Source organism: Cavia porcellus, unplaced genomic scaffold, assembly GCF_034190915.1.
Source record: "Cavia porcellus strain 051 isolate PalLab524CR breed Dunkin Hartley unplaced genomic scaffold, mCavPor4.1 scaffold_28, whole genome shotgun sequence".
NCBI classification, from domain to species: domain Eukaryota; kingdom Metazoa; phylum Chordata; class Mammalia; order Rodentia; family Caviidae; genus Cavia; species Cavia porcellus.
Window position 1 is genome coordinate 25,083,873 of NW_026947511.1, and position 21,343 is coordinate 25,105,215.

General features: G+C 31.9%; 1 protein-coding gene across 7 annotated transcripts in view; it reads right to left on the reverse strand.

Moving 5' to 3' along the window:
* The window catches only part of Ctnna3 (catenin alpha 3), a 1,637,747-nt gene that overhangs the window by 109,036 nt on the left and 1,507,368 nt on the right, over nt 1-21,343 (reverse strand). For all 7 annotated transcript variants that reach the window (XM_063239556.1, XM_063239557.1, XM_063239560.1 and 4 more), the window contains one exon: nt 14,444-14,625. In XM_063239556.1, the coding sequence (XP_063095626.1) occupies nt 14,444-14,625 (182 nt within the window). The remainder of the gene's footprint in view (nt 1-14,443; nt 14,626-21,343) is intronic.

Genomic DNA, 21,343 nt, shown 5'->3' on the forward strand with positions numbered 1-21,343 from the left:
GAAAACCCAGAGTTATGATCTCTCCTGTAACCCTTTAACTTCCAAAAACACCTAATTCAAATCTCTAAACATTTTAACATTTAGAATAATAAAATTAAGGTTATCTTTTCCTTCATTTATTTGTATTTTAATAACATTTTATTTTTAAGTTACTTAGATTTGTTTCTCAAATATTTATACATTTTCTGATGTTTTAGTTCTTTTTGGTTGTTGTACTCCAAACAATATTTTAAGTCATTGAAAATTATATAAGTTAGCCATCTGAGCTATAAATTCTGCATTCGTAATATACTGTCTAACAAAACACATATAACTTGACAGCATAGAGTGAGTTCCTATAGAGAAGTAAAATAAATAACTACATTTTCATTATATAAAAAAATAGATCATTTCTAGGTTTAAATGTCATGGCAAATTAAAATGATAATGAAAACTAATACTTATATAACTGTAATAAATTAACCAGTGCTCTTTTTGACAAGACTAAGAAGAACTAGTCAAAGCCTTTGCAATGGCTAAAGTATGGACACTGAAGAGAAACACTCTAAGTTAAGGATGAGGCAGGAAAAGGCAAAAGACTATAATGATGGTAGACTATAGAAAGTAAGAAAAGGTGTATTAAAGAGAGGATGAAGGAACCAAGCACATGTACATACTTGTTTGTTCATGATACACACTGTGTGTGTAGGGGGGGGTGTGCTAATCCAGTCAAAAATGACTGAAGCAGCTACATGTAGGTTGAGCAATTACCTACCCAAGCAGCAAGAATACAGTACGTGGTCTCTCTGAGATGCACTTCACTGAAAAATCTGGTACAAAAACACTACTGGTCGCTAGGGAAAAGTGGATACAACCCATAATAGGAAGTGCAAGAGAAGCAGAAGAAAAGAAATGCTAGATTGAGGTATTTTCCTATCATATGGGCATGTGGACCAGAGATCAACCTTTCCATAGAGACTGGCTAAAATATGAGTCAAGTTGTCTGGTTGAAAATAAACAAAATGAAAGGGAGAAATACATTTGGGGAAGAGGGGATTAAAGGATCTCGTATCACCAAATGATGAAGCTGGGAATACAGATTTTAAAACTTTGCAGAAGAGAAATAGGTGTGAAATCTCAAGATTTCAGATATTAAAAACATAACTTACAGAGAGAAAATATGCATAAAAATACTATAGAAGAGTCAACAAATCCAAGACACACTAATTAAGGGTTCTCGAAATACAGTAAGCATAAGACTGATAAAATTAGTTATGTCCACAAAGCCACATCCACTGGAATGTCTCACTGTTTCTCTTTTCTTTTTTTAAACAAATGACTTTTAAATCCTAAATTTGAAAAATATAAAATTAATCAGTATTGTTTCACATATATTTATCCATAGCCACCCAAAATAAATGATTACCTTGACATTCGTTGGGGATTTAACATATAAATGGAGAAGGGACGGATTATTGATGACGATACAACTTTAATACTAATTTGTGTAGTAACTGGCCCAATAAGCTAAACCACAACTTCCGTAACAACTAATCAAGTATGAACATAAATTAGTCAAAGACTGCAAAATTACCTGTATTTATTTCAACTTTTCATTAAGCAAGGGAGATACTCAAACACTTTCCACAAATCAGTCACAGGTGCTGTGCAGCTTCTAGTTAACCCACTTTCTAGATAGCCCACCTTCTAGTTAGCTTCCCTATGTTAATAAGCTACAATAGGACAATACAGTCTTTTCTAGTAAGTATTTCCTTGACCCTGCTTGCCTTTTGAATCTCTGGCAAAAACTAGTAATTAATTATATTCACCATTACAAAGACAATAGATTTAAGGTGATGAGCATCCAAATTATTCATAATCAATCATTCCCCTAGATATATATGAATCAAAACAACATATTGTATCCCATAAAGACATACAAGTATCATTTATTAATCAAGAAAAAAAGACTTATAGAAAATTCAAAAAGGAAGAAATAGTGGCCGGCTCATTTTCCTGGTTTGAGTAGTCTCTACCTGTTCTCATTCAGGTAGTCTTTATATTTTCTACATTTCTAATAGTTTAATCACATTCAGTCTAAGAAAAAACAGTTTAAATCTATACACTGTTAATATCTGAAGATTTGCAGAGTACAGAATTGTTAGACCACTTGAAAATTGACAAATCACTTCACCAAATTCTCTTATAAATTCACTATAAATATATAATAACAAATTTAAAGTAAGAGCATTTGTGCACTGCCACAAACAATAATTATTAATTTAATAGATAATTACTAACATGTTTAACTTGGTTTTTGCCTATTACTTATCTTGTTTGATAAATGTACAATTATATTATTATTTTGCAAAAATAAATAGCATTTAGAATCACTCTTTTTCATGTTAAAACATTTCTCTTCCATATAACTAAATAATATTTCCAGGGATTGAGGACTCCAAAAAGTATAATAAATTCACTTTTTACAAGGAGAATATTAATGAAAAAGGCAAAGGCAATACCTTGTTATAACTCTAACACTCTAACAAAAAGAAATATGATCAAATTATAGCATACCAAAAATAATGTTATCTCCCAGATTAATATTTATACTTAAGTAACATAAATATTAAAAGTTTTTATTTCTAAGATAGTATATTGTCTTAAACTTGTAAGTTTAAATGCTTTTTTTCAAATATTGAAATAGAGTATTATTACATTTTAAATGGTTTACATTTATAATATTTTGTTTTACATTATTTACAAACTTTTGTTTCTATTTACCATATATGTGAGAAATAGAATTCAGTAGTCTTGCTGAGTAAAGCACAACTTCCATTTCTCTACCCTTATATTTCAAATCCTAAAACCTAGACTATTTTGAAGAGGGGAAAAATATAAAACTTACCCAATTTTCTTATTCCCTTTGCTGTGTGGGATATAAAATTTAAATTGCTATAGTATTAACACATTTGATTAGAATATAAATGTTTCATCTCAGCAAAACGGGTCTTGTGCAAAGAGGTTTTTGTTCAGCAAACACAAGAATATTAGACACAGAAGGAGCACACATTCCAACTTGCTATCAGAAAGATGTGATTCCTAAATTACTGAGTATAACCAAAGTGAGATTCCATCTCTTCTGTTGCCCATTTACTATTTCACCCTCAGGCTTGTTTCATGGGAAAACAAAGAAGGACATAAATGCTTTGAAAATATAAGCCTGCTTCCAATGGGAGGTACTTGGAGGGTGAGAAACAAATGTAACCTGTCTCGCAGCCCTATTCCTCATTCATCATGCCTCTGTAGCTGCCTCAATGAAGCATTTGTGTTTCCTTCAGTGAGTGTAACACTACTTCAACTAAGAATATAAGAGCACTATCTTCTTTTCCCTTCAGTTCAACAGATTTCAAAACATTTACTCAGTCAGATCTTAGATGTTCCTGGACATAAGGAAAGCAGGGAGTTTAGTGCCTCACAGTGACCCCAATTGCTCCACCTGGTCTACATATTTCCCATTCATTTGCAGGTAGATAGTTTAGCAAGATGACTGAACAAGATTCGAAGAACACACTAAAGATAATATAGTAAAATAAAGCCAGAAGTATTGGTAGTTATGATGTTATGGTTGATACAGCGTGTCAACTTGAGAAGTTTAGAAGTTTAATTGAGAGACTCAGCAGGGAGCGGATTTCTTACTTTGTAAATATCCTCATCCTGTGCAAAAGAAGGCAAGGATTTGTGAGTGTTATGCTCACCCTGAAATCCGGGTCCGGGATCCCTGTGTACAATATAAGGCAGGAGAAGAAACTTGTTTTGCTACCTTTTCTCTAGCTGCTACCTTGAATTGTTGCCCCCACACTATGCCACTCTGACTTACAACCAGTTGGTTATGGACTGACACCATCAAAACTATGAAACAAACCTTTCCTTCCTTCATGTTGGGTGTCAGGTATTTTGTCTCAATGACTAGAGAAAAATAACCAAGACATATGATACTAAGTATTCATAACAAGTCATAAGCCTTTTACAAAATACAGCATTTACCATTACTCGAGTAGCTAATCACAAGTAAATAAAAAGTTATATTTGTCTCATGCTTACTATACATTTTGTTGGGCATATATTACAATGACAATAACATTTTCCTAGTTGTAGTATTCTTGGTTATTAGATGAGTTTGTGATCATTTACTTTTGGCATAGGAAAACACCTTCATTACCTAGAAAATGGTTTCTGTTAACAACTATGTTATTAAAATGTATAAATCATCAAAACATAAGCATTTTCTTTTATATTGAGAAACATTAATCTTCAAATGTTTATATAAAAGGTTCAGGAAGGAATTAGCTCCATTTAATAAGGAAAAAGATATTGATACTGAATTTAAAGACAAGCTAAATTAAATTAGTTAAATTTATCTTCTGCAGAAATTTTTCTCTAAAATTTTCTTCAAGACATCTCAAGAACAGATAATTGTGTTATTAGAATGCAGTTTAAAATTAAGGCACCCTGATGCTCTATTTTCCAATCATCAGATGACTAAAGACTATTCATTCAACAACTACCATAGTTATAGATGTCAATTCAAAGTAGATAAAAGTGAGAAAACCTTGCATATCTGTTTTCCTTGTTATTTATTTTTACCTAGACTCCTAGCAGCAATCTGCACTCCCTTTAAAATTGAGCTTCTCTCTTTACCTTGTCCAGTGCTACCTGTCATGGCTATCAAATATTTATCTGTCACTTCTATCTTCCCTGTAACTCATCAGCTTCTCAGCTCTCCTATTTTATCTTATAGTCATAGCACTCTGGCTAAAATCCTCTTATGAATACGGTGTACCTTTAAAACTAAGGGCAGTGTGTAATGTTCAGTAGAGTCGCAGTTAATCAGAAATTGGAAATTCTAGAAAATCTATAATTGTGTAAAATGAAACATTATTCAAGTAAAAACTGACATCACATATCATCTTAAAATATAAAATCCCATGAGAATAAGGACACCATCTGCTATGTTTCAAAATACAAGATTTAAAAATATTAATACTTAAAGCTTTATTCCTGTTGATTTGTAGATTTTATAACTTTAATATTATTTACATTGTGTTACATTCTTAAAAATCATGTTCACAAAATTAAATATTGTTTCCTTACCTGAAACACGATTTATCATTTTTTGCCTTTTCTCTCATAAATTTTTCTGCAACTGTTAAAAATGTATCTGATGTGACCAGAAGAGATAACTGAATATCTGGTGAGTTCTATCTGGACCTAGTCTCCTATTTAGATAGGCGGAAAGAGTTAAATATTTCCAACATTTCAATGAAATGTTGGTACTGATCCTAGTTAAAATATTGTTCACATAGAATTTACCTGAAGGTTAGAAGAAGAGAAACATAATTTATGAGAAATTTTTCATAATGAGAAAATATTTACAGCTCTATGAAATTCTAATTGGCTTCCTAATTAAGACGACTGATTAGCACACGCATTTAATTTTGCTCCTTCTGTAGGTTTTTGCATAAAATACAGATTTTTAAAGGTTTAAACTATCTCAAAAGGAGAGAACAAAATCAGGAAAGAGAGAAAAGTCGGAAACTGTAAAGGAAACTGAAAAGCAGATAACAAGTGGTAAATGATACTGCCAATCTGAGCAAGTCAAAGTCCAAATAAGCAGTGGGGAAAACTAAGCATCAAGCTGGTTTATGGAGAAAGATCCATGTGTTAGCAGAACTGAGCATAAAGAGAAAGACTGAAATCAGCAGTTTGGTTTCTTCCCGTGTTTCACACCACTGAGTATCTGTCACTGAGGTCGTTGTCTGAGGGGATAAAGTCAAGTCTTTGAGTTTGGTGTCATCAGACTTATTTAAGGGAGAGAGTAACTTTTATTGAGCTGGAGTATTGAGAGGATTTATGAAGAACTAAGGCTAAATGTAGTGACACTCGTGCACATCCGTCATCTTTCTACTGTGCACCCTTCTTTACCAGGGAGCAATTTGGAAGATGATCTCATGGGCAGATATTTAGTCCTAAAGAGAAAATTTTTTCTTTCTTTAGCAAGTCTTACATACTAAAGTCTGGCTTTGTCAAGAGCCAAAGGCTGAACAGAAGGAGTAGGGATTGTTAGATGTCATAGGCAAGTGTTGGTAGTGTAACACAACTTACAAGACTCCATGAGCAGAACTTCATCAAGGAGAAATCACACTTAAAACCACAAAGCCTCACTTTCATGCTGGAATGGGTGTACCAGAGGCGTAGTGACAGAAATTCCTTATGCTGTGTGTAACTGCACTCAAATGACAAAGTGAAACCTTCCCATGTTTTCAGTTCAGGCCTGTAGTAGTGAACACATCTTATTTGTTTTTCTTTTAAGGTAGAACATGACAATGTATGCATTTTTTTTAAAAATAAAATCTCAGTGTTAAGGTGTGTTTGCAGTGCTGCATTTGCAATAAGTGGATTTTGGCGCAGTAAGTACAATTTGGGCATACATCTCTAAAAGGTTTGTCATGACTAGAAAAAAATGCCAAATGGTTTTATGCCAAACGGTACCTGCCAAGGCCTTGAAATGCCATATTGTATTGTACAGAAGTGAATTCTTCCAGCCTATGCACATTAATTCCAAAGGATTTATTAAATTTCTATTAGTCTATATCAAAACCTATATAAATATATGAATTTCCACTTATGACCAGACCCACTGAGCTGAGTCAATGCCAGCAGGGCAAGCCAAAGGTACCTGTCACGCTTCTCATGTGTCATTCCTCGAGCTTTCTGTCCTGCCTCCATAATCAAAGTACTTGACCTGTGCCTATATATTTATCAAAATAAAAATTCTGGTCTGTGTCTAGAGGCTTTTTAGAACCATTCACTCTTTTCACACTCATCTTAATTTATCCATTTATTTATACAATTTGCCTAGTACCTCCAAACAGCTCTGGTTCATTCCCATTTTCTGGCCTCCAGTTTTGTGGGATTCTTCACTTTTATCCTCTCCCGTCAAAATTCAAACCTTAGATTTCATTTAGTCTGGTATAAGCCTTATTTTTTTCTACTTGCTTTCTCTTTTTACTCTATTTTCCATTGGTACCCTTTTTCTTTTAAAATTCTAACGTATTTAAAAGTAGAAACACAATACACTGCACAATCACTATGAAGACTGGTAACACAACACCCAGATTCTAAATATGGTCCTCAATTAAAAGCCAACTTCTTTTATATGTTCATGACCAATTTGTCTCAAGTCTATTTCTCTAAAAGTAAAATGGAAAATATAATCAGAAAACACTTTGGATAAAAATGAGAAATATATATTTAGTATGAGATTTTACATTGTAAACAGTCATCAAAATTTGGATATCACCATGCCCTCACTACATTTTTCTTTCTATTCTTCTTAACTGTACAATTAACTGAGTACATATGAAGAAAAGATGATGTACCATGTGGGTCATCACAGGTTGACAAATAATGTTTTTCCAGCTCTGACTCCCATATTCACAGGTTATATTTGCAATGAAAGAAAAATTACATGAAGAGGACTAAGAAATAGTGATAAACTTATGTTCAGAAAAACTTAGTGTCTAAGAAGAAACTCAAAGTATAACTGGAGTAAAAATGTAAAAAAAAAAGATTTCACTCATTTTAACACAATAGTGGATTACAGTTTATGTGACCTGAGATTTATGTAGCTCCAAGTTAGTTCAGGAACAAGAGATTAGCAGAGTCTAACATTCAACTGTGTTACTCTATCTTTCCTGAAATTTTAACAAAAGATATCCTTGTTTTGTGCATACTTTTTGCAGTGACCCCTATATATTGTAAGAATTCTGGATTGCTTAGTTTGGACAAAACTTGAAGTTTATCTATTTTTCAATTTGTTCTTGCTCTATGGAGTTGTAAATACACTTCTAACACCCTGTCTGCACTTTTCAGCACTCTCAGAGTCATTGATGTAGTAAGATCTTTTCCAACTTGATATAAACTGAGTCAACAGTAAGATTAATTCCTTTAAGGCAATGAAACATGTGGAGCAGGAAAATCTGCAAAGGTGTCTATAACTTCTCTCCCTCTCTCTTTGTAACTCTTATTTTGCACTCTGTAAGCTTTTATTTTGCACTCTTATTTTACTTCCTAATCTGGACCCAGTCAGTTATGTCTATATGTTCTTTCTAGTAGTTTCAATTCTGCTGTGAATTTCCTTCTAACATATGACTTTAGCCAACTAGTCTTCTGAGAACATATAAAGAGAAGATTTATTCATTCTGTTCCTAGTAAGCATGTTAGATTTTAAAGAAGGTAATTGAATCCAAAGCCTTTGCATTGAGCTTTCTTATTCACTCTCCTTTTTTTATTTTGAGACACAAATTTGGTAAATTGTTTGTTGTCAAGATTTGGTACAAAGTTGTGATCCTCCTGCTCTAGCTGCCCATACTGTGGTATTACAGCATGCCCAGCTTGCTTCTTCATTAATGATAGCAGCTTTTTGTTCTCCTTTTACAGTATCCTGTGTCTCTGTTTTATTTATGTTTGACCAAACTATATGTGTTCAAAGATGCAGACATCGCAAAAATCTTGATTTGATCCTTTGCCTCATTTAAATTATCTCTTTGAATATCTTTCTTTGTTCATCTACCATTCCTTTGTTCGTCTTTCATTTTAACTTTTGTTTTACCAACTCAATATATACTGAAACAAAAAAGTCAACACAAATGGAAAATTTCCAAAACTAGTATCCTTTCAATTATTATCTTAAGGTCTCTTCAGGTAAAACAATTTGTGTATTATTCTTTGAAATTTCCTTTACGTTGGTCCTGAATTCTCAATTGCATGTTATAGTTTCCTCATGAGTACTTGAGTGCTGTCTCTCTATATGACTATAATTTTCTTTGTCAACATCTTCAAAGTTTCTGTTTTACATGGTGCTGTTGTTTTGTTTCCTGTGGTTCTAGATGTCATGTATCCACACATCCATTCTCTACTACTCTATGGTGTAAAAGGTAAGAGGATGTCACAGCCATATGGATAATAATATTGTAAAATTTGTCTCAGTTCAGATTTCTTTCCATATCATGTTGTTTTTCATTTAAATGTACAAACACTATGTATAAAATCAGACTTAGTTTTCCATTAGAAATAAATTTATTTTATGTACATTTCTTAACTAGGTTAATTATATTGAAAACTTATTATGGAAAATGCTATTAATCTTCATTTTCAAAATCAGCCTATACATTAATACAAATGACTTAATTATGATAACTGAAAAGAATGTCACCGTTACTTACCAACAACATAAAAATAAACAGTGATGAGATGATGAGAATTTGGGTTTAAAATAAAATACAAACCAGAAGTAAGAAGAATGGGAGGAAATAGTAAGAGTAACAGTTTCTTCTTCACCATGAATAATGAGAAGTTGAGCTGTAACTAACATACATACATATAGTAGAAAATAAGTTATAAGTAGATTACAGCATTAAGGGCTATTAATACAAACAATAAGACCTGTCAAACTCTCAAGAATTGGAAAAAAAGGGGAAAGAGAGAAGAAAGTCATATAACTGTCTTAAATCTTTATTTGTAGAAATTGTTGATAAAAATGTGAAGAATTTATACATACCGGTACCAGGGATCAAACTCACAACCACACACTTGCAAGGCAGGTGTTTATGCCGCTGAGCTAAATCCCCAGCCCCTAATAGTACATTTTTAGAGATACAGATATCATCACAAAAATTTAATTTAAATGAAGTTAAAAGTACCTACCTTCCTTCTGTGGTGATGAGGATTGGTAGTCATAAATTCTTACTATTTATTTGATTTTATTTTGCTATCTCAGGTATGTTAACATATATAGTTATGTTATATAACAGAATATTCTGTAAAGAAAATGTATGTGTGTGTGTGTGTTCAGCATTGATTGCTTTGCATCAAATTTCCTAGGTAAATGTCTTATATGTAAATTTAGGATTTCTTTCATATGGAAAATTTTCTTAATTACATATTTAAATACTAATTGTCTTCTTTTTCATTTTCAAAGTTCAGAATTGAGTATTTTGGAACTACTTTCCTTCTCCACCATTTCAATCTCTCTTCCACAGACCTTTATCATCCTTTGTATGCCAGTCATTCTCTACGTCATATTCATTTACCTAATTAATGCACTGAGTTTCTTCAATGTGCTTTATGAAAATTTTACACAAACCTATTTCCCTCTGGACATTTCATAATTGTTTCTTATTCAGAGATGGTTGATCATTTAGTTTAAAAATTATTTCCTCAAATCATTGTATTATTCATCCTCACATTCTTTGTTTTGTTTCATTCTTTCATTTATTTTTTTATTTTTGAGAATTTGAATAAGATGTACCTACATAATTTTAGGAATTCATTTTTTAAACTTTTTTTCTATTTTAATCAGTGATCAATTTTATTTATGTTTTGGATTGATTTTTAGAGGCAGAGATTTTTCAAATGAATTATATGGATTCTCATTTTTCATATTTTCTTACAGTTTTACACACAATAAGTTTAAGTCTTTCAGTTTCTAGATAGAGTTTCTAGTAAAGTACACACTTTACAATGAATTTTATGAAGCACATACTCCCTGATGAAGTATTTTAATACTCGTGGTGAAAAAGAGAATAGTTGGCATACATTATGACTTTCTTTCATTTCTCAGGGATCTTTCGTACTTCCCGGTCTCTGTAACTCTCTAGTATCACATATCCGATACATACTTTTGCCTCAAAAATGAAGATTTACATAAAGCACTCAACTCTATTATCAATTTTATTTATTGTTTTAATCAGATTTTATTGGGGTAGTTTATATACACATAGATATCACATGTATCATAGATAATTTATACCGTGCATTATATAATTTCTTTTTTTCCACTCATTTGCCTACTCTCTCTTCAATTTCACTTCTACTCTCCATTTACAAAAGCTTTGTTTCCATGTTTTTTCTTTTCTGATTTTATTCCTTTTTAATGTCTTTCATTTATCCTACCCCCCCCCCCTTAGTTCACTTTCCATTTGAACATTTTCATTCAATTTAACAATATCTATTATATTCTTTGGTCTTTATTGACACTTTCAGTTTCTTATACCAGAGAAACAAAGCAGTATTTACAATGTGTGTCTGATTCAATTTTAAGCTATTTCCTATAAACTGTGTCATAAAATGCCTCGTTAGACTGATGTTGGGTATTTTAGCAATTATTCTCATGGTTTTTTTTTTTTTTTTTTTTTTTTTGGTCCTATTTTCCTCAATGTTTTCTATTTTGCTTTCTAACGTACATTTCTTTATGATGCATTTCAGTTATCTCAGTCCCTGACTCTTTTAGAACTACAGATTCACAACAATGACTAAGATTTAGCAGTAGCTCTCTTGGAATTTGATGAATATATTACATAAAGAAATTTGAGTTTTATATTGTTTTGTTCACCTCAGAAACAAAATTTCAAAGCTGACACCATACAATGTGTTTTCTTGTGTTTCATTTTGATCCTAATGATGGCAAACTATTGGTGGAGTGATTATAATTTAACTATTTGTCACTATCAGAACAACCTAAAATTCATTATAAATGTTTAAAAATGAATATATATGTATATATAAATTTATTTTAGCATATCAACAAATTATAGATTAAAATTATAATCAAATTATCCACAATTAAAACTAAAATATATACTTTATTTAGCACCATGGTGTTACAGTTTTCTTTTCCATTCAGGCATATGAATATGTATGTTTTATAGGTCTGCATTATAAATGTATTTACATGTGGGAGAAAAGAGAGAAAGAGACCATGAGATTGCTCAGAATTTTTGCCTATAGAAACAAGGCATATATCAGAAGTGAATTATTCTATGCATTAAAATGAATGAAATAATTTTTAGAAGGTATAGGCTACAGCTAGAAAACATGACAAAAGTTTAAGACCGAAAAATAGAAAATAGAGAGTATACAAGAGAAAAGGGACCCCTCCTATAATGTTGGTGGAAATGTAAACTGGAACAATTTATGTGAGTATTAGTATGTAGTTTCCTGAAAAGCCTATACATAAGAATATTATTCGACACAGCTATACTATCCCTGGTCATATTTCTGAAAAAAGGAAGAATTGCATACTGTGGTGATATATGAATACACATGTTTATGTAAGCACAATTAAAAATCCTATACTATGAAAACAACATAAATGTCAGTTGACAGTTTAATGGGTAAAGGAAATGTGATATATGTACACAAATATTTTTCAGTAATACAAAAGAATGAAATCATATAATTTGCAGAAACATGGAAAGAACTAGAAATAATCATGTTAAATGAAATTAGCCTGATTCAAAGTTAAATATAGCATAATTTGTCTTATATGAGAAACCTCAAAATTTCAGAAACTAATTAGTAAAGATGTAAAGGAGAAAAGATGAAACCAGAGGTTAACATCAAAGATAAAGAATGAGATAAGTGGGAAGTGGGGTGGGGGAAGAGAGGGGTAACGGGATTGACACTGATCAAAATATGCTAAAAATATATACTGACTTCCTGCAGTGCACTCCATCACTGTGTAATATGAACATGCAGTAATAAAAAGTAGAAACTGGCATATAATAGGCATTATTTATAAAATTCTATGCACAATACATTGTAAATTTAGTTCCCTTCTTAGTGAAACATACGGCAAAATCTTCACTGCTCAATATCATTGTATGGTAATTTTTTTTTTCCCAACAAAAGTACTGAGTTTTATCTTTGGTATTAAAACAAAGGAGAAATATCAATAAGAATATAGCTATGTATAATGAACTATAAAATTTAGCTCAGACTATTTTTCCCTTTCATTAAATATTCTTACTTTCATGGAATTTTGTTTTTAAAATCTTGACTTTTGGTGGCCTCTCTTTATAGAAAAGCACATGATCACAACTCTTATTTTTTAATAATTCTGAATTAGTTTTCAAAGAACTCAAGTATTCTTGATTTTAAAATTATATAAATTTTTTTCAGATTATTTCCTTGAACAACTGTGTTCTCAGAAGTGCAGTATAGACAGAAGAATGATAAGTATCAGAAGTTTATAAAGATTTTAGCTTATGTGTGTTAGCAAATAAAGGTTCATACTAGTTCATGCTTTAACTATCATGATGTACACCCTGACCATAACAAAAATGTAGGCCAACTTTGTACATGTAAAAGTTACTTTTTAAAATTTTCTTATGTTAAACATTTCTCAAATATTCATTTAGTCATATCATTCATGGATAAAATGGTGAATCATCTACTTAAATATTTGTCCATATTATCTTTGATATGTATTTTTATTTTTAATAATGTGTAAGTATTCATTATACAAGTACATAATGAATAAACATAATAGCATCCCATATTTTGTTACTCTGCATAATCATTTAGCAATTGTTTCATTTTTTATTTTTTTCCATTTTGATATTATGTAAGTCTCTCTACTGCTATAAAAAAATTTAAAAATAGTTCACTCAACTAATTTTCTGAATTATTTGTGTGTAATGCTTACAGATATTTCTCAGTCTTAATATCAGTGGAAAGTTTATGCACATTTTCTACATTATTTCATCTGAATATTAATTTTTAGTTTAAGTCATATGCATCAATAAGGGGTTTCCAAAATGCATCACGTGTGCTTTGGGCTGTTTTTCTATTCTGTGACTTTTTAAAACTATACCAAGATGAAATTATTTTAATTGTTGTAGTTCTGTATGTGTTACAAACTGGTCGCCACCCACCATGTACTTTATTGTTATTTGGTTAGCTCTATGAAGTGAAATTTTAAATATAAAACAAGCATTTGCATTTTTTCTGGAATATACATACAATGTGTGATTACTTCATGAGTATCATTAACTCATGGTACTTTTACATATATCTAGTAGCTATTTCTAAAATACCACCCTACGCGTTGCTACCAATCACTACGATTAAAATAATGTAGCTAAAGAAATCACTTTCAGGATCTGGAGATATAGCTCAGTGGCCTACCTGGCAAGTGCAAGGTCCTTATTTCAATTCCCAGTACAACACTCCACCCCCACAGGCAAACAACAACAAAACACACACACACATACACCTCAATCTTGTGGATGTTGTCAACACTGGACATAGTTCTTTTTTTTTTTTTTTCTTGGTAAATGTATCATGCTAATATTAATACTTTAGGAAGATTACTTAGGGAATGTGAAAGCATATAAAGCAGTCCTGAAATTCCTTGACAATTTTTGAGAATCTCTGCAGTATTTACATATCCACCAAATTGCCTAGAACTACCTATCTATTTCTTTCTAATTGTATATTATTTATTTTTCCACTAGCACTTCAGTCTGGCACCTGCCATTCAGAGAAGCTCAAGAGTTCAGTAATATGACAAACGTTTCTAACTACTGTTAGTATCACACATCATTTCACATATAATTACCTCGTGAAGTCTGTCATCTCCATCATGATCATACACATCTTCTTGGCGAGAACAATGATATCATTGCTTGTATCATCCCATATTTCAATCTCAGCATCCAATTTGCTCTTTACTTTCTTGAAATCAGCAACTTGCTCAGCAATCTTTTCCTTTTCTGCCTCAGGCAGTTGAGTCATCTTAGCCTAAAACATGTGATAATTAGATTGGAAATTATTCACCTCTGTAGGAAGAATTTTAAGTAGAAGTGGACATTGTAGTGTATTCGTATAAAATCAGAGATACTTTATAGTTTAACATTTAACCAAAATTTCCTGTTTTATTTTTTCAAAACCTATTAAACGTTAAAATGTATTATTATTCATATTAAAACTAACACTGCATTTTGACTATAGAAGAGCTAAACTTAAAAAGAGACCATTTGTACCTCTCTACATTTGCATATATATTTATGTAAATCCTTACAAAGTCACTGTGAATACATTTTAAAACAATAACTATACATTTATAAATCATATATGTACATATATATATATATAAAGAAGAAATATAAAGATCACAATTTTATATATACAGTGAGTGAGAGAGAGAGCATATAAATATACCGAAGCTTGTGGTTTTTTTGTTTTGTTTTGTTTTGTTTTGTTTTGTTTTGTTTTGTCTTTTGGATACTGGGGATCAGACTCATGACGTTGTGCTTGCCAGGCAGGCATTTATGCCACTGAGCTAAATCCCTGGTCCCTAGCATATAAATATATATTAAGGTATATAATTGTATTTAAGCTCTTCTTGGGAAGAACAAGAACTTTATAGATGGGGTTTATTCAGGCACTACTTCCTAAATATTATATTGAGTACAAAGTTGAGTAAATGTAATCTAATTTGGCATGATATAGATTATTTGGATATGCTATATTTAAATAATACACGAATTACATTTTTAAGTCTTTTTTTCTTTTTCTTTTTTTTTTATTTTATTTCTTTTTTATTGGTACCAGGGATCGAACTCACAACTGCCTGCTTGCAAGCCAGGTGCTTATGCTGCTGAGCTAAATCCCCAGCCCATTTTTTTTAAGTCTTTTTAGAGAGAGGGTTTCACTATGTAGTTCAATCTGGCCTTGAACTCACTTTGTATCTCAGGCTGATCTCGAACTAGCAGTGATCTTCCTGCCTCAGCCTCCCAAGTGATGGAGTTACAGGTATGTGCTACTACACCCAACCCTACAAATTACAACTTCAGTGTTCCAATATAATGCAGAATATGTAGAAAATGTCTATTACCCCCAAAATACTATATTCACAACATTATCAGCTAAAGCCTATTACATGTTATCAAATAAAAATAAACTTGAAGTAAAAATGATTTGATAGAGGCCTGGGATTTAGCTCAGTGGCATAAGCATCTGCTTGGCAAAAGCGAGGTCATGAGTTTGATCCCTGGCACCAAAATAAATAAATAAATAAATAAATAAATAAATAATTTGACAATCTGAAGATCATAACATTTCATGAGATTATTCATGTAATGGTGACATTGAAAATAAATTTCAGCTCAAATGTATAGCCCTAGACCAACGTATACAATAAAGCTCTGGGTTTTATCCCCAGTGTGGAGGAAAAAAATTAGAGATAAATTTTAGATATATTTTAGCAATAGGATGAGTGAACATGCCTGGACAGAAAATTTCTGAAAAGAATAGACTCATTTATTACATTATTCACATAGAATATATGATGCAGAAAATACTTAGATATTAGTGTATGGAACACGTATAAGTTAACAGACAAGTAGAAATCTCACAAACTGTAGTATTCTGGATAAAAGATTCAAAATATTTTGGTAAAATATGTGGAAACATATTTTACCAAATCAATAGTATACAAAAGCAAAATACCTAAATATATGAAGGAGAGCAAGAACAAGAATGGTCAATAAAATCCAATTCCTCCCAAAATTGGTAAATCAGTACCAATATTCTGTCATTTACTATCTATTTATTATAAACTTAACCTAGGGTCTAGAATTACGTGGTGTCTGTAAAAATCTCAAAATTCATTAAACATGCCCAATTCCAACACATTGAAGTAAATAAATCATGTGGCTTTTTGATAAAATGTCCTTTAATTTTCTCAGAATAATGTTTGACAAATATAGAATGCACAATGAATGACAGGTATTTCTTATTCAATAATTATCTAACACTATATTCACTATATCTAACACTATATAGATATAACACTATATTAAAAAATTAGCTAACACTTATTTTTTTCTTTTGTAAATGTATTTAATTTCCTTTGACCAAGTTAAGCTGCATGCAACTAGGTTTTTTTAATTAATGAGTTATACATGTTCCCGTCTTTACATCTGAAATGTTCGGGGTTTCTTTTCTTTCCTTTTTTGTTGTTTTTCCTCTCAGGAAATGCACCCCATGCAACACATTGAGAGAAGAGTAACTCTTACTACTGCTAGCATATGGTGCTGCACATATATGAAGAAACAGCTCACTACTTCTGAAATCAAAGGTAATATGCAAGCATGTTAAGTAAATAAACTATCAACCCATTAAATTGGTTCAACAAAAAAATGAATTTTCTCCATCTTGACAATTGGTCGTAATCCCTCTCTCCAATTTCATAAAAAGTGTTTAAACTTTTAAATAATAATAGCTCTGAGAAAGGTTTATCTAGGGTCTTTTTTGAAAATCTCATCAGAGAATTACTAAATTTGTGATACTGGGTCTAATAAATAATGTGGAGGTTATAAAACGGTATCTTTTGGAAAAGTGCACATTAATCTCATACTAAACTTCAAATCACACAAGAGATGATCTGGATTAATGTCTTCCAAATTCTGCTGCTTGGGTGCCACTGATGTCCTATATGACCTTGAATAATTGTTTTAACACTCCTGTTTGATTCCCCAGATACAAAATGACAGTTCCAACTGCTATCTATCTGCCTTGTGGGGAACAGAGTTGATTATTGGATAACACTGAGACTGATCCTGCCATGGACAGGCAGCCCGTTGGCTGCACTTCCTTTCCTTAATAATATTTCAACACATAGTGAATTAAAAAGAACAGATGTTGATCTCTGGCAAGACAAAGGTCAAAAGATGGGCAATAGTTTGAAATATTAAAACTTTCAGATAGTTCTAGTTCTCTTTCAAAGTAGAACAACACTGAAACCTTAAATTATTAAGTGACATCTTTACTGAAAGTTTTAAGCAATTGTATGAATAATTTATTACATGCCATCAATCAATTTCAATGACTCTGAAACTTTGAAATTAAGACTCAAGACAATACTTCTAGCAAAAACTCCTTATTTACTCAGGATAAGAAAAGTATATATCAGACAAGAATTAACTATTTAGTATTATATCATAATATTGAATAGGCATATCTTAAAGGTAAAAAGATGGTAATTAGTAATTATTTATGCTTCTAATGGAGAAGTCACTCTCCTAGGTGCTTTTGAAAATTTATCTCCTTTAGCCAGACATGATGGTGTATGTCTGTAATTTTAGCACCTAGAGGCCTGAGGCAGGTGGACTGATGTGAGTTTGAGGCCAGCCTAGACTACATAATGAGTTCATGTTCAGCCTAATTATTTTAGTGAGGCCTGGTCTTTAAAAATTAAAAAAAATATATTTATTTCATTGTATAAAGTATATATTAGTAATATATCTATATATGACAACTATCAAAATTAGAGCCATAGAGGACTCATGTCTGCCTCCTATAGATGAAGAAAATTCTCTCCAATTATTTTTTTTTACACTAGAAATAGAGATAATTGGTGTCTGAGTTCAGTTTGTATCAAACTCTGCAGAAAAAAGTTGAAAACCATTTAAAAGACAACTAGAAAGATTGAATGCAGATTGTGTAATATTAAAGATGGTTACAAATTATATTCAGTGTAATGATCATATTACAGTTCTAGAGACTAGAAGAAATAAAAACTAGGAAAAAAGGAGACAAATAACATAATTTTAGAAATGAAAACTTCAATTTCAGTAGTTACACCCAGTTCTCTCTCTCTCTCTCTCTCTCTCTCTCTCTCTCTCTCTCTCTCTCTCTCTCTCTCCCCTCTTCTCGCCCCCTTCCCTTCCCTCCCCTTCTCTCCCTCCCCTCCGCTCTTCTCCCAGAGCACAATAATCCTGAAGGATTCCCTTTCTCATGACAAACAGTTCTTTGATTTTATTCATAAGACTGCTCTATAACAGGATTCAGAACCTGTTAATTGTTACTCTACACAAAACATAAGAAAGTTTAGTTACCTGAATTTTATGCCCAAGGATACATTAAATTGTTTGGAAGTATACAGGAGGCTTCACAGACTGACCACAAGGATGGAAAGAAAAAATCAAAGAGAAACACAAATCTAGAATAATAGAGCCCTGTTTGATCATGAATAAGTTTTCCTGCTTATGTTAGGGCACACTCATTTTATCATTGTATTACAGCATAGTACAACTTTGTTTGGTCATAATACTGACAACAAGTCATCGACAACATCATTACCCCCCAAGTTGCTGGATCATGAGGACAGTATAATCATCAGTAGATCTTTTGATAATTTCATGGCTAGTGCTATTGAGAGTTGGAGCTGGTGAGAAAGGATGTCATTAGGAGCCTGCTTTGGGAGGACAATTTGCAACTGCAATCAGAAACACCAAAACAACACCCCAGATTTGGAGGCAGATTTTTTTTTTAATGTGGACTGATTGGGATCATTCCTAAACATCCCATCCTGATTTCTGGCAGGCTAGGGGTTATATGGGACAAGCAAGCAGGAAATACAAAGGCAGAATAAAACTAAATTGGGGATTGGTTTATAAAATGTGCATCATAGTGACCTGCTATGCATCACAGTGCCCAGTCTTGTTTAAAAGACAGAAGCAACCAGAACTGGAACAGGAAAAATTATCTCAGCAACTAAGAAATCAAAGTGTACTTGCTGGGGATGTGTGTGTGTGTGTGTGTGTGTGTGTGTGTGTGTGTGTGTGCATTTTCTGTTATAATATATTCCTCTTTCCAGGTTCCTCATTTCTCTCTCTGCTTCCTGTTTGCCAGGACCGACTGGTGAATTCACCTTCTTACGAAACTGGCAAGGGGTTGAGACAGACATTCAGTATCTCAAAGGTGCAGAGAAGGAACCATTGCAAACTCACTAAAGCTCTAAGAATAGGGAAGAAAGATCTATAGTTAGCAGCAATCTTGTCTAAAAGTTTTTCAGATGAGAGAGACATTAAAGCTATCTTAGAAGTCTCAAGACAGTAAATAAACTAAGATCTAAGAAAATATAGGTGCCTTCTGGACGAGATATGATACAAGTAGTTGCATGCTATGAGTAAAAACAACTCAGTTTTGGTAAGATGAGGTAAAATAAAAAAATAGAAAAATTAACTCAGCTTGACATTTGATGGTGGCAAAAGAAATAACTGTTAAAAAAGAAACATTACCTGTATCATTTTTCAGTACCAATGAAGGACAATCTGTTGTCAGTAAAAAGATAGTTTAAATTCATAGAGTATAATAAATATCCACAGACCCAAAGAAACAGAAGTAAATAACGGAAGGAACAAATATGGGAGAAATAATGGCTTGTCTTTATAATTCTGAATTAATAAATATAGAAGAAACAAGAGTAGTATAAAAATCACCGTTAGGCAGACACCTCACTGACAGTTGTGGCATGCTCTTGATGAATATTAATACTAGTAGATGATCATTGAACAGAACTGTTTGCAGTATCATTGTTGGAATGTCCACTCTACAAGCTTTAATTTTGTGACTTGAAACAATTATTTCTAAGATGGCAATATGTAATCCATTAACTAGTGATTTCCTACTGTTCATTTTTTTCTTCTGTAAATCTGTATAACTTTTACCCTTTCACTTTTTTTCTTTTCTCCTTAAATAAAAAAAATACTAGTAGATGACTGATTCAGAATGAATAAAATTTAAATAATCTTAACACACTTCACCCAAAATGTTTATCAATTAAAAAGAAAATAAATTAATAAAATAATAAATAACAAGTTAATGTTATAGTGGGTTAGCAATAAAAATAGTAACTGAGTGAAAAGATGTATATCACAAGAAACAAGGCCTATCAACATCTTGAAACCTCTAATTTCATAAACCAAAATGACAACTTAGGTCTGTTCCTTTAAAAACACATAAGACTTAAAATCATGGTAAACACACAGTCATATCAAAACCAAATAACAGTATAGAATACTAAATATGTATGCTTTGAAAGTATAAAAGTCATGAAAAACAAAATGTGGAATCTTGAGTTAGATGTTAGGGCAGATGAAAGACATTAGTGAGAAATGTTTGAAATTTGGAGTCTGTACTTTAGCTTGCAGTATAAAAGTAATATTGGATAAATAGATTCTGATTTTGATAAACAGATCCTGATACAAGACATAAACATTAGGGAAAACAGTGAAAAGCACATGGAAATCCTCTTTATTTTTTTTCAATCTCTCTACCATTCTAAAACTATTTCAAAATAAAAATTTAAACAACACAAACTGTGCATTCCAATACTTAAATGTGCTTCAGTAAATAGGGAACAATTTATGACTTGTACACTTAAGTACTCTACCGATCGCCTCCTTTCAACCTCCTTTAGCAGAATAATATGGTGTTGTCAAATAGAAATCTAGTGTCCAGGATATTATACCATGCCAGTTAATGTCCATTTTCTATATAGCAGAAACCATTTTATTGGTTACAATAATAGCTATTATTCTGACTACTCAGTCACCCAACTGGGCATCACTGTATATCAAATAAACTGTAGATAACCAAGTGCCACACAGATCGGGATTCTTTTACGATAGCATCCTCAGTACCCACTTCCCGAAGTGACTGATAAGGTAAT